The sequence below is a fragment of the Magnolia sinica genome, chromosome 15, assembly GCF_029962835.1.
Source record: "Magnolia sinica isolate HGM2019 chromosome 15, MsV1, whole genome shotgun sequence".
Taxonomy (NCBI): domain Eukaryota; kingdom Viridiplantae; phylum Streptophyta; class Magnoliopsida; order Magnoliales; family Magnoliaceae; genus Magnolia; species Magnolia sinica.
This window is the reverse complement of record NC_080587.1, coordinates 73,716,448-73,731,341: the sequence shown is the minus strand read 5'-3', so window position 1 is coordinate 73,731,341 and position 14,894 is coordinate 73,716,448. Positions and strand designations below refer to the sequence as shown.

At 41.6% G+C, this 14,894-nt stretch overlaps 1 protein-coding gene across 1 annotated transcript; it reads left to right on the top strand.

The window, feature by feature from the left end:
* The first annotated feature begins 3,848 nt into the window (after positions 1-3,848).
* LOC131226671 (multiple organellar RNA editing factor 7, mitochondrial-like) lies at positions 3,849-13,836 on the top strand. The gene is made up of 5 exons (XM_058222291.1): positions 3,849-4,355; positions 10,759-10,856; positions 10,945-11,010; positions 13,019-13,160; positions 13,511-13,836. The coding sequence occupies exons 1-5, from the start codon at positions 3,997-3,999 to the stop codon at positions 13,512-13,514; spliced, it is 669 nt and encodes a 222-aa protein (XP_058078274.1). The 5' UTR covers positions 3,849-3,996; the 3' UTR covers positions 13,515-13,836.
* The last annotated feature ends 1,058 nt before the right edge of the window (positions 13,837-14,894 follow it).

Genomic DNA, 14,894 nt, shown 5'->3' with positions numbered 1-14,894 from the left:
CCATAGTAGTAGTCATACCTTTTTGACGTGTAATAAACATGGAACACCCTACTTTGATTTATTGATTAGATGATTAGAACCATCACATCAGACTAATTTTTAATGGACTGGATTGCCTCTCAACCCCCACCACTGAATTGGAACCTAAGTGGGCCCTCCATGTTTATGAGAAATCTACAATTTATAGAAAAACAATAGAGAGGATAAAATGCGCATTGTTAAAATCTGCCCAGGTCCAACACAATGTTTATATCCCTTCCAAATCCTTCAGACGGTCAATCCTAGTTAGGGCAGTACACGAACTGAGTTAGCTCGGTTAGCTCGCTCAACTCAACTCGAAAAAGCTCGATTTGACTCGGTTCGAAATTGAGTTTGACCTAATTTTTTGAGGTTGAAAAAGTTTCGAACCGAGTCCAGGCTTGCCCGAGCTCGACTCCACTCGGATCAAACCCTAACTTGAATTGAACTCGGATCGAACCAGTTCAGTGACTTGATTACTTCGATATTGATGTTGCTCACCAACTGTTTGATGAAATGGCCCAACGAAGTGTCGGCTGGTGGCAATGAAGGTATGTATATGAAACAAATAACTTTTTTGATTGATTTCAATGTTGCCTATAAGGTATTAGATGAAATACCTGTAAATGTTTTACATATAGTAAGAAATTGAAAGTGCACTCCAAGTGTTTATGAAAATGTTGCACGGGCTTAAACTAACCCGAGCTACTGAACTGAGCCAAGCTAGCTAGTCAGGTTCAAGGACCAAGTCGAGCTGAGTTCGAGCTGGGGTCAGCTAGTGGCTGAGCCAAGTCGAGCTCTGCCAAGCTTGACTCGGTTTGACTCGTGTACACTTCTAAATATCATTAAGAATGAGGTCATCTTTAGCAACCTATGAGTGAACCAAGTAAGATATAAAATGATATAGAGACTATACCATATTGAGATGGCTCAGTCATCTACCATAAAGATAGGAGGTAGCTCTTGTAACGAGGAGAAATTGATTATACTCTTACTCCGATGGTTGATTCTCAGGAGTTTCAACACCCGGTCAAGGGTTCAAGTATCCATAGGTGGTAAAACTCCACTACGGCGTGAGTGTGTGGGGTGTGTGCGCCTGTGTAAATAATAATAAAAAAATCCCCAAGGGTTCGAAAAGAGGGTTGGAGGAATATCTAAAAGATACGGATAGAGGTAGTGAGAAGGGACGAGAATGATTTTTCCATCAAGATAGTACTCGTAGATAGAGCTGGGCATTTTTGACCCGATCCGGTGGATCCGACCTGATCAAACCCTATCTGATCCGTTCTGAACCGAACCGACGGCCTGAATCGGTGCAGATCGAGTAGGATCATTCAGATCCGACTAATTTTTGGATCGAGATCGGGTAGTGGTCAATCCGAACTGATCCGATCCGAAAACCCGATCCGAATGAATCTGGACCGATCCGATCCGAAGTGAAAATCAATACTTTTTAATTTTCCTATGGTGTGGTGCACTTGAGCTTTGGATATGCAGCAATTTTGGGTTCAACCACTAAAATAATCTGAAAAAATGAATGAACGGTGTGGATACACCACATGCATTCATAGTGGGCCCCAACAGAGTTTAGTCGTCTACAAGTTACTTGCACGACACGTCAACAAACAAGCAACAGTTGTATTACGTGCTGTGCACGTCAACACCGATAGGCTGCGAGAGTATCTAAAAGTGATGTAACCAAGTTCCGTGAGCCTCACCATGATGTATGTTTTGTATCCACACCTTCCATCCATTTGGAGAGTTCATTTCAGGGCAATATCCAAAGAATGAATTAAATCCAAAGCTCCAATGGACCCCAGTATAGAAAGCAGTGGGGACAGTGTCGCCCACCATTAAAAACTTCTAAAGGCCACAACAGTTTTAGATCAACCTGATATTTGTGTTTTCCCATATTTCTTTCCTTTTCAACTTTTGAACAGGTTGGATTTCAAATAAACATTACGGTGGGCCTTAGGATAGTTTCAACGGTGGGAATCACTCTCCCCACTGCTTTTTGTGGTGGGGTCCACTACAGATTTTTATCTACATCATTCTTTGGCTCATGCCCTAAAATGTTATCTCAAAATGGGTGGACGGTGTGGATACAACACATACAACGTAATGGGGCCCACTGAACTTGGTGATGTTACTTCAGTAGCCCGACGGAACAACACGCAGCAGCTGGCGCCTGGCAGCGGCATGTAAGGTGTAGACACATGTCGTGCAAAGACTAGGAGAGATGCGCCTCGAGCTCTGAGTTATACGAACGACTCAAATACGATCACAATTACATGGCCCCATGATGGTATATTTATTATATCCATACCGTTTATCTATTTCCGTGATCATTTTACAAGATTTGAAAAAAAAAAAGAATCATACCCAAAGCTTAAATGGACCACACCAAAAATAGCCGTGAGGATAATGATTTTCACCGTTAAAAAAAAAACGATTCGAATTGTACCCAACCTAATTTGACTCGGTTTCCCTGACCAAGTCGGAGTCAGTTCGGGTCAAGTTAACTATGCATCGGATTGGATCGAGTCTGATGTCCGGGACTCGGTCTCGGATCAGATCGAGTTTGGGTTCACCCGTGTAGATTTCGAACCGAATCGAGTTAGACCCAATCCGATCCGACTTGATCTGATGCCCAGCTCTACTTGTAGAAGGTGCATTTTGTCAAGCACAGTACAGTCCCCAGGTTGTATGGGTTTGACACGCAGTAAGGGTAAGGGAAGGTGGTCAGTGCTGATGAGGCAGTGTGAGTATACCATGCATTAACGATTTCAACGAGCAGAAGTTTCCTATGGCAGGGTCTAGGACAACAGGGCCACGGCACATACATGTACCTGTGCCCGAAAACGGATTGGCTACTCTCCTGCCACCAGCCATTGGCGGTCGGTGCTCTGTGGGCCCCACTATGATGTATGTATTCCATCCATGCTGTACATCTATTTTTTAAAGATTATTTTATGTTACGAGACAAAAAATGAGGTATATTCCAATCTCAAGTGGACCACGTTACATGAAACAATGTTGATTGAAAGTCGACCAATAAAAACTTTTTGTGGCCATAAAAGTTTTGGATTAAAATGATCTTTGTTTTTTTCCCTTCATCTGGGTCTGTATGACCTAATCAACAGATTGGATGTCAAATAAACAGTACAGTGGGCCTTAGGAGGATTTTAATGGTGGATATCCAATCACTATTGTTTTCCTGTGGTGTGGTCCAAATGAGATTTATATCCCTCTCATTTTTGGGATAAAGCATTAAATTGATATATGAAAATGGATGAACGGCATGGATGAAACTCATACATCATTGTGGGGCCCACAGAGCACCGACCACAGCCACCGGGCTAGTGGCAGGGGAGTAGCCAATCCGTTTCCCCTGTGCCAGGGCCGTGTGGGGTCCACAGAGATGTTGGTGACAAGTCCACTCCGTCTATCTGTTCTTAAAGAAAACCATACGACAAAATTCTAAAAATGAGACAGATCTAAAACTCAGGTGGGCCACCCAAATGAAACAGTGGGAAGGGAAACGTCCACCGTTGAAACCTTCCTGTAGCTGACCATGATGCATGATGTTTATATTCCATCCAAACCGTTCATAGGGTTATTATCACTTAGATAAACTGTAGGCTCAAATGTCATCCAGATATAAAACTTATGTCACCCTCAGGCGTTCAATCCCCACTGTTTCGTGTGGTATGGCTCGCACGAGATTTGTATTTGCCTTAATTTTAGAATCCTGACCCATCGTCGTCTTTAAAAACAGATGGACGGAGTGGATTTTTCACGGACATCTCCGTGGGCCCCACACAACCCCGGGCACAGGTATATCTCCGTGCCCAGGGTCACAGGCAATCCGCTCCCGCCATATCCACTGATGCCCCCAAAACCGTATCTTCATCTCCAAATTCCGCCCCTTTTGAACTTTTCCCAGCGTCCACAGATCCCTGCCGTTGCCTAAAGAAGATGATTCTAAGCCGCAGGATCAAAACCCTCAGCCCCTTCCTCATCTCCGTCTCCCCTTCCATTCCGTTATCTCGCCGTTACCGACCATTTTCTTCTTCTTTCGTCAATCCTTCCCGTCTGCCGTTTCCTCCGTCATCTTCTTTCCCTCCAGCTTCTAGAAACATCGCGACGGACCAGATGCCCCCTCCGTCGAGCGATTCTTCAGTGACTCAGAGCAGCAGACCGCCGACCGAGCCGATTCCGCCAGAGGGCTGCGACTACGAGCACTGGCTCGTTGTCATGGAGCCGCCCAAGGGCTTCCCTCTTAGAGACGAAATCGTCCAAGGATTCGTCGAAACCCTAGCTATGGTCTTGGGGAGGTAAAAACTCGTTCGTCTCACCCAGTGGTTTCTCGAGAAAGGGTTAGGCGACTCGGCTTGTGACTCGGTCCGGATCGACTATCTGACTCGGACGAGTTTGGACGGGCCGAGTCGAACGAGTCTGTACCGAGTCGACTCGATGTGTGGTTAACTCGTTCTTGGCTGGGTCTAGGCGGAAGCAAATGTCCCACAACGGGTTCTTTTAAAGGCAGTGCAACAAAAAGCTCCGTGGGGCCCACCGTGATGTGTGTAGCATCTACTCCATCCATCATCTGTGGCAGCTCATGGTAGGGCATGAGCACAAAAATCAGGCCGATCCAAAACTCTAGTGGGCCACACCACTGGGAACAGTGGAGATGGGATGCCTGCTTCTTATATGCCATCCAACCCGTTCATACTACGAGTCCCTCAAGATGAAGGAGAAAAAAAATCAGTCTGATCGAAAACTTTGGTGGGACCCAAGAAGGCATCAGCAGTAGGCATCTCCATCGGCGCTATTCCCTCCTGTGTGGCCCAGTTGAGTTTTGGATCGGGCTGATTTTTGAGCTCATAGCCAATTACAAGTTGTTGTAAATGATGGATGGAGTGGATGTTGCAAAAACATCACAATGGGTCCCACAGAGCTTCTTGTTGCATGCGGCCTCGGTTAGCTTGAGGCTATATTGTTTATTTCTTAGACCCAGCTAGGGTCCTCGGCCCCAAGTACTGGCCTGCTTATACATCAGGCCATGCATTTAGTTGATGGGCCCGTTACGATGGCCATAATGCACATCCATGCACGGGTATTGTAGACCAAGCCCAATGGGGCCCTCGTCTAGGCCCATGACCTCTTCTCACATCTCCACCGTAGGATGTCCTTCTTTGCGTAACTGGTAGCCTGATGGGCTCGGTCCATAGGGACCTGCTTAGGCTAGTTTGATGCTGGAAATGCTGAGGTTGTACATGATTACCAGAAGCCCATCAAAATTTCAAGCCAGGCCTCAGCTTTATTACAAAGGCCCAGTACTATGCTATTAGCTTGTAAAGAATAACAGTAATGAGAAATGCTCTAGTGCTCTCAGAGCACCATAAGTTATAATGCTTCTAGTTGCATTGGGACATTTAGATGGTCCAATCCGTTGATCTAGACTGTTCACTGTGTCCAACGCACATTTTTTGTGCTTCCATGCAAATAGCAAACTGGTCTGACAAATATTGACCATTGATCAATGTTTTTAACATGGACGATCAAGATTGTTTGAACAGAATAGGTGTAATCAATAATTTGACCCCACTGTTTGTTAGGGATCATCATGGATTGCATATGATTCTATAGAATCACTTTTGTTAAGCAATCATAACCATCCCATCCATGACTTGGGAAAGGATGGCTGTAGAAAATAAGGCCAAATCGAGGATTGTTTGGATCATCAAATCAGTGCAACTTTTGCAAGGTAGCTATATAATGTGTCCTGGACTTAATAGATGGTTTGGACTGACCAATTGGACTGTCCAAATGAACCAGCGCAACTAGGAGCACTATAACTTACAGTGCTCTCGGGAGCATTTCTCAAGAGTAAGTGCATATCTTACATTGCTCATGGGGCAGACTCTTACAATATTTCACCACCATTTAAGATCAGTGTTGATGTGGACATGACTATTTTGTTGAGCTCTCCAAAGTGATGACATGATTATGGACGAAGCATAATCCAAAAATATTACTAAGTAGATGATAGTAACCATTTGGTTTCACCCATTGAATTTGAATCCCTTGGTGTTTTATTTTTAACCATCCATTTGAAATTTTTTTTTTTCCGTTGTAAAAGGATTTTTCAAACTACTATTTTTTTAAATGGTTGCAAAAGGATTTTTGTTGCTAAATAACTATTTAGTTATGCAAAATACATCAAGGCAATGGAAAAGAGTCCCGTCCGCAGAGATGATCTATTCACTCCTGAGCTAAAGCTATACTACTAACCTTGCTAGAGACTAGCAAAATGATATACATGGACCGAGTCCGCAGTTAGTTGTAGACTATAGGATCCTTTTAACTAGGTGTCGCTCCTACTCCCGCTTCCTACCTATTTATACTTGTTACATATTGAGACAGATGCTTCCCCGCTCCCACACCCGAATAAGTTGCTGCTTTGCATCAGGCTCCGTGCAACTATAGCCCGCACTTAATATGAAGACTTCCATACATCAATCAATTTAACCGTGCATCATTTAAGGATGATAATCATACATCAGAGAGGCCCATGATGAGTTGACTTGATGGTTACCCGTATACCATTAAAGATGGCAAGCATCAATTTTTTTTTTTGAAAGATGAAGGAATTTATTAGGCAGAGGCAAAAAGGAAAAACTATACAAAGGAAAGGACAACTATACAAAAAGAAAAAAGAAGGAGAAAAAAGAGAAAGGAGAAACAAAAGCTAAAACTAAAATACAACAGGCCCAACCAGCGGCTGGAGCCACCCCCTGGAAGATACTCAACTGAACCCAATCCCTCAACATCGACAAAACCCTTGCTAAAACCTCAGGTGGAGACTGCCTTCTATTACAGAAACACCAGTTGTTTCTTTCCCCCCAAATTGCCCAGAGAGCTGCAAGGAGAGCTAAACGCCACAGCTAGCATGCCAGGAGCGGAAGAAGCCTTCGATAGACGAAGGCATCACCCAAAAGAGTTCAGCGAGGACGAAGATACCTCCCCAAATGGGATACGAGAAGGGGCATTGGAGGAACATGTGGACAATGGACTCCACTTCCCCCATACACAACAAGAACACATTGGACAGGATTACTAACCTTCTTTTAATGATTTATAGTTACTATCATCTGAAGACTTGACTCATTTGAAGATGGTAACCATACGCCATCAACTCAACCGAGCTAACCATACATCATTTTGTAAAATAAGCCGAGTTAAGTGTAAACTATTTCTGTACTAAAGGCCCATGCAATTGTAGAAGCTGAGTCTCCTTCAACTATCAGAGGCACTCCTACTTGATTTACACTGCCCCCTCCCCTATGCTGCCTGGAGGCCATTGGATTACCCAGAGAACTACCACCCACCTTTAGCTTCCAAATTCATATGTTAAACATATGGTTGCATGGCTTCGAATATCGGTTACAATAGAGGCCGAATTGTGACCATATTGACCACCCCCATTAGCAGTGTTTTAAGTATCGACAATATTGGCCGATATATCTCACGATATATCTTGTATCCCACCTATGTGATACGAAATACACAAGTAGTGGGATATATGCCACATGTTTGATTTGGTATGTATTTTTTTATTTTCGATCCTTAAAAAAAATGTAAATCATGTTAAATCAGTGTTAAATTATTACAAATCCATGATTTTTGATTGGGAGCTTCGATTTCGAGATTTGGAGGAGATTGGCCGAGTTGTGAAAAAAAATTTCCAATTTCTCGCAAATTGGTTGCAATCTTTGCGTTCAAACATAAAATCAAACATGTATGTAACCTGATCTAGTGATTCTTCTTTTGCTTTTGAATGTATTGCTTGTGTTTCTACACGTTTTCTTACATTTATAAATTATATGAATGGACTTTGAATATACGTGCATCAATTCAGTTAGACAACACATAGATTAGGACCCCATATAAAGAAAACTTATTATGCGCATTTGTTTTTTGTAATGTTTTGATTTGTGTGTATTGATGTCTTGTTTAACAATCACTGATGTTTCATTACAAAATTTGACCAATTTCCCAATGTTTCCCCATGTTTCTAATAACATTGATACATTATGCGGTACAACCAATATATCCCATGCGGTAACGAATACGTATCCGTATGCCAAGGGTGTGATACGTAACGCGATACCGATATTTTGAATACTGCCCGTTAGTGGGTGACCTAATCCAACTAAGAAAAACATAGGTTGCATCACCACCGATGCGACCATAAAGGTTCCCTTTTGATATTTTTTTTTTCCTTCCAAATTTATTCCCGTTCTTTCCACTTCTTCATTTTAATCATGGAGGAAGCCCCCAAGCTCATTTTTTTACTAGATCTAGGCCTATTTTGGGGATCAAACATAGTATTTGAATGGGATTCAAATAATCAAAGTGGAATAAACCATTTTGGGAGAGATCGGAAAGGGGTAAACCATCACTCTTTTTTGTTGCCTTTTCATCTTCTTGTTGTTATATCTATCTACCAAATGATGCTTGATTTGGTATTCAATTAAAGCCTATTGATTGACTTGCAGTGGGCCATGCTAATAGACAACATTCTTACACCATTGAATACATTATGCATGTTAAGAAAAGCCAAAAAAAAAAAAAGAAAGAAAGAAAGAAAGAAGGAAAAAAGATAGATTCTGGCATTTTACATTTTCTCCTATTTTCCTAGTAAAAAATTCGAACTTCTTTGGGATCAATAGCTATATGGGCCAGGGCTAGTAGGAAATGTTTAGGTGTTTCCCACTCATTGATTGAAGCCTGTTGGGAAGAGATTTAGTGGAGATATAAAGAAAGAAAGATGGAGCCCAACCTCCACTGATATGTAAAATGTTAATGTCAATGGCTGCTCTGGGAACCCATGCATAGATGTGATTGGTGGTGTACGTGTGGGATGAAAGAGGCAATGTGCTGATCACATTCTCTGGCCCTTCAGGTCTAAAAGATTCAAATTTGGCAGTGACAATGGTGTTGTTACAAGCGATTAAAATGGTTCTCAGCTTCAATTTCCCCCCAGCTATAGTAGAGGGCGACTCAAGGAATGCTGTTTCTTGTTCTAAGTGAAGGTGTGATAGAGGTGGTGATAGAGCTGAGCGGGAACTTGCTCATCTCTTTTCCCCAAGTAGGGTGTGAGGCAAATGAGATCGCAGACAAGCTAGCTAAAGAGGGAGCAAGTATAGATGGTTTATGTATTGAACATAGAAGAGTAATGTATTAGCGTGCTTCCATTTTTCCAGTTTCTATATCTCGGCCCCTTAGTAAAATCATCCACTTAATTATTAAAAAAAATGGCCAATATGTGGCCATATCGTCTGGCATGGGTCCAATACAGTCCGACATGCCCTATTTTGGTCCTGGCCGATATGCCCCTGATGCTGATATTTATAACCTTGTCTACTTGATAGCTGCCAATTAGATGGTTGGATTGCTTAATCTGTGTGATTTTCAAGCTATGATCCATCCACAAGTGCCCGGCAATTTGGATGGTCCGGAATACACGTGTGCCACAAGTAAGATGAGTCACCACCATTTTGAAAATAGAGGTGAACTACCATCGGAATTTTGTCCGTTACGTACAAAATAGATCTTTCGACAACAACATAATTGTCATCCCGTGCCTGTGGGGTTTCATTTTTTCCAACTGGAATGGAATGTTTTGGTGTTTCAATTATTTCAGTGTTACTTCTTGGAAAAGATGAAATTGGGACCCTCTCTCTCCCAAAAGGATGGACTTTACATATTTGTCAACCTCCCTAAACAGGCAGGGGATAGGGTTGTTGTTTTTCAAAGTTTTTTACCAAAACAGATATTTTTGGTTGTTCTAGCAGATATAAAAAAACTGAACGGACAACAAATGTTGGCACTAAGATGGTACTTAGATAGTGAGGAGTTGATATCTTTTTCCAGATTTTCCTTATTTTTTATTGGATTTGGATGTTCCTATTTTGAAAACAATTATAATTTTCTATGGTTGTTTGGCACCTTGTAGGATTGAAAATCAGTAGGCCAATAGAATAAAAAATAAAATAAAATCGGCTTATATTGACCCTTTTAGAAGTACTAAACACCCACTAATTGATGCTTGTAGAAGAAGCAACCCAAAATTTCTGTGAAAAATTAATAAATTGCCAATATGCTTTGCCATTATAGTGCTCCAATATATTTTTTGATGTATGCTGGGCTCAAACCTGATACCTCAATGTAGAAACAGAGGCTGTCTGCCATTGAGTTAGGGCTCTGATATAGACACCCGAAAAGCTCAAGCAAGGGAAGTTATCACCACTTCCTAAAATCATGAAATAGTGATATTCACCTTGTTGAAGAGTGTCCTCTATTCTAACTCTACAGACTAAAAACCAACTTATGGGCCATATTTTATGAGATTTCTGTTCATTCTCTAGAATTAAACGTACAAGCCACCTAACAGTTATTCTAAAGTTCTTTGGTGTTAACCATGGTTTTAGATTCAGATGAGTCTCATATTATTCGTTTGAGTCAACTCAGATTTGGCACTACCCAATCCGGTTCAATACCATGAATTGCTCCTTGTGTCACCCCTGACTTGAGCAAGCCGCGACTCGACTCCACTCTGAACAAGTCGATCTGAGTAACTGAATCTAAAACCCATGTGTCAAACACAGTTGGACTTGTGGGTTGTTTCCAAACAATGGCCTTATCTTGTTCTTCTTTGCTACAATTTTGCAGCAAGGAGGAAGCAAAAAGATCGATGTACTCAGTTTCCACAAAGTACTACTACGCATTTGGGTGCAAGGTCTCACAGGAATTATCTTACAAGATCAAATGTAAGCTCTATGTGTTGTTAACCTGAAATTCTTCATTTTTTCCCCCTTTCCTTTCTTATATTCTTTCTTGATAAATGTGTGCTTGTAGCTTTGCCGAATGTTCGGTGGGTTCTACCTGATTCTTATTTACATGGCGAGGATAAGGATTATGGAGGTACTTACCATTCTTTTCATTTCTGAGACTGCCTAAGGTTGGCCTTCTTTTTCTTTGATTTGATGCCTTTTTCTCAATAATCTTGGTTGGCCGTTTGTTCTCTTAGGTTTTTGTGTGTGTGTGTGTGTGTGTATATTCAAAAAGAGAGTATTTGGGAAAAGTTCATTCAATCATTCATCGGCTTATATTTTTGAGGCTCAGACAAGTCCAATACGGCTTGTCCGAGTCAACTCGGATTCGGTAGGACTTGATCTGTTTTTAACCCCGACTTGGGCAAGTCGGTCCAATTCAGCCCTGACTTGGGTGTGTTCTGGCACATTGGCCAGCTGATTCTTCAACTTAACCTTCGGAATAAGAAGCACTCTCAAGCCACCTTATCCTCCATGGTATCTGGATCCTTCAATCCTGTAGCTGCATCAGATACACACAATCTGAATATGAGTACGGGATCTGCTGGATATGTCTTAGTCACCCATAAATTTACATTTAAAAGATAAAGAACCATCATTATCATCACCATCTCCATCATAGCCCCTTTGTCCCAGCTATTTGAGGTCAGCTTTATGAATCCTATTTTGACAAAAATTCTCAAGGCCTATCAAAGACTTCACATCCGTTCAACCTTAATCAAAGTTCCTTTCTTAACAGGATTGTCTCTGGTTTTCTTAGCACATGGCCTTGCCATCTCTATCAGCTTTTCATCACTTTATTTTTATTTTCATCTCCAACGAAATTACTCCCAGTTTGCTTCAAATGATCAGATTCTTTGTTCAATCATTCCTAGTATTCCCACACACCCGTCTCAACATTCTTATCTCTACAACATCCATCTATATTCATGTGGCCTTTTAATTGCCCATATAGCATAGTTGGTGTAATGCCTTATGAAAATTTCCTTTCAGTTTCATTGTCATTTGGCAGTGATCATGTAGCACTCCGGATGTGTATCTCCACTTCATCCACACAAATCTTATTTTATTGGAATCCTCCTCTTTGACCCCTCTAGTATTTTGAATGATAAAATCCAAGATAAAAGAATAAATCACTTTGTGGAAATTAAAAAAGGGAACTCATATCTACAACCACCTCGACTGATTTGCCTTTACCATATCAATTCTCAAAATGGGAAGTGGGTGTAAGCAAATCAATCAGGGTAGATCTACATAGTGATTACCTTTTAAAAAGCGTAAAAATGTGTTAAAAATATTTTAATTATTAAATATTGAGTATATTGTGTCTCTACACCTTGAGATTTGGGGTTCAAGTGCATCTGACACTAGACTTGTACCAACATCCATACCCTAGTAACATTGCTTATCTCTAATGAAAAGTCAATACACATGTGTATGGTTCTCTCACAGAATACCTCATGATTAGGGCTGCAACATGGGTTCGGGTCATCCTGAACCTGGGTTGGGTTGTTAAGGTCCTTGGGTGGGCTTAGGGTTGGAAAACACCAATCCAATTTGAATCAGGTTGGGTTTGGGTTGAGCAAAATTGGGTCGGGTTAGGTTGGGTTGGAACAATCACATGTATTTGGGGTGGGTCAGGTTGGGTTGGGTTGGAACAATCACATGTATTTGGGGTGGGTCAGGTCGGGTCGGGTTAGGCTAGGGTTGAATATAGATGAACTTGGGTTGGGTATGCATTGGGCACCTTGGGTTAGAATTCGGGTCAGGTTGTGTTTCGGGTTGGGTTCTCTTGAGGCCAGTTGGACTTGGGTTGACCCTCAACGTGACCCAGCCCGTCCGAGTTGCACCCCTAATCATCACCATCATTGTCTTAGTTGTTCTCCCAACAATTTGCGGTTGGCTTTTGAAATGTCGGATTGACAGAAGTTTTACGATCAGCTGCCTACGAGACACCAACCTTACTCTTTTACACGAGGAATCAGAATTGACCATTTGTGTTTCGTACTCATCTTTTTTCTTGATCATTGAGGGCCCATGTTCTATTTTGTTTTAGCTTCAACTTATTTTCCTCAGCCTTACTACCTCGTGCATTGTAGGAGAGCCATTTGTTGATGGAAAGGCTGTTCCATATGAAGAGAAGTACCACACAGATTGGCTCCGGGATCAAAATGTTGCTGAGAATAGGGTAAGCCACAATCGCAGGCGCAGGACCCGAGGTAGGTCAAGAACCCTTAGGAGGTAAGAACATATGCAACAGTCTATGAACACCCAATGGTTTGAAGATGCATTTGCCTTCGTTACAATAACCCCCACCACCATCGTTGTCTTAGCCTTTCTCCCAATGGTCTGAAGTCGGGTCATTGTAACAACTATCTTGTAGAATGAAATTGCATGCATGGATGCCATGGTGGTCTTTTGTCTTGGTGGGTAGAGACATGGCACTGAAAGGCATGCACCCATGGTGAGATATGCATCAGGGCTCATCACGATGATTGGTGGAAATAAGCCCTCCTGTAAATTACGGTTAACTTTAATCCAACGGTTTTGATTTCAGTTCACTTATTTTGGTTGTTCCGTGCTATTGATAGGTAAGCGGATCAGGGCGGGCCATAAAGTTCAGAGGCTCTTCCATCTTCCGTTCTATTGTGTTCCAGCATGAACTCTCAGGTAGTCTATCCGTACTGTCTATTTTATTAGTGTCTTAGTGTCGATCACAACTCTCCATATCAATTTTTGTGGCCTCAGCATATCCAGGTTTTGCAAAAAAAGAAGAAGAAGAAGAAGAAGAAGTTTTTTTACTCTTGTTGTAAGTGCTTTAGGCAGAAAAGCGTTGTGGTCTACCATTTTTCTCCTGAAATAGTAAGCAATGAAAATTATCTAATGCAAAAGAACTATCCGAGTTTTCTATCAAGCATTTGATATTTGTCAATGTGGCACATATGTACGTGTGAACACTTGGGGAAATCTTCCCCTGGGCTGCCCACTGGCTGTTCGGGTTGGACCGTTTGATGGCTGCATGAGTTGAACGATGGTGATAGATATAGGACTAGAATTTACTCAAAGCATAGGTCTTTCATAAACCTAGAATACCGTATACTTAGTTGATACGGGCAATAGCATGTGAAGGCCCAGATCCGAAGTCTATCCAGATCCAATGAAACCCATAGCTATGACCTCTATACTCGAACATATGGAGGGATTGAGAGGAGAGGCTAATGATTTTAGGTGCTTGGTTGATATGTGCAGTAGCGTATGAAGGCCTAGACTTGAAATCTATCTAGATTTAGTAGAACTTTTGGTTATATACCACCTTTTATAAGATTGCTAGAATGGCTCGACTGAGCACTGTTTTGGAGTCGCCATTGGTAAGAAAAAGACTCCAGAATACACAGCTGGCTAAAATCCATGGAATTGCCTAAAGATTGGAAAAACTGAAGAATTCTTAACTTGAGTGACTCCTGTTTTGATCTGCGCCATGACTTATGGGTAGGGATCTCTGTTATGGAAAATGAATAGGTTAGACACCCTTTTACCACTCGTGTGAAATACGGTCTCTACTTTGTCAGGCTGTACGCTTTCAAAGGGGATTCAAAGAACTTCCAGTAAAATACTAAGCTTTAGATGTCTAAACCATAAAAGATAAAATGAAAACAAAATGGTGATGGTAGAAAAAGGGTTTTCCAATAGAAGCACAGAAAAGAAAAAGAACACAGTTTTTGGTTCCTCCTTTAAGTCATGTGTTTTGATATATAAGATCCTTAAGAGAGGCAACGGTAGAGCATACTTTACGTGATCTCGGAGCAGAGCCTATTACATTAGGTGTTCAAAGCAATGGGGTTGGAATGTATAGACTGGAAAAGGACAAATTGAGAATACAATTGGCTTTGAAATTGGAATGGAATAGAAGAAACTGAAAGACTAGAAGGGATCGAGAGAACAGAGAGTCAAAGTCTTTGTCTGAACTCTCTTTTG

Excerpts from the sequence above, each read along its gene's own strand:
- LOC131226671 (XM_058222291.1), top strand. The coding sequence starts at position 3,997 with ATGATTCTAAGCCGCAGGATCAAAACCCTCAGCCCCTTCCTCATCTCC. Across the intron at positions 4,356-10,758 it reads CTAGCTATGGTCTTGGGGAG|CAAGGAGGAAGCAAAAAGAT; the intron begins GTAAAAACTCGT and ends ACAATTTTGCAG. Across the intron at positions 10,857-10,944 it reads ATTATCTTACAAGATCAAAT|CTTTGCCGAATGTTCGGTGG; the intron begins GTAAGCTCTATG and ends GTGTGCTTGTAG.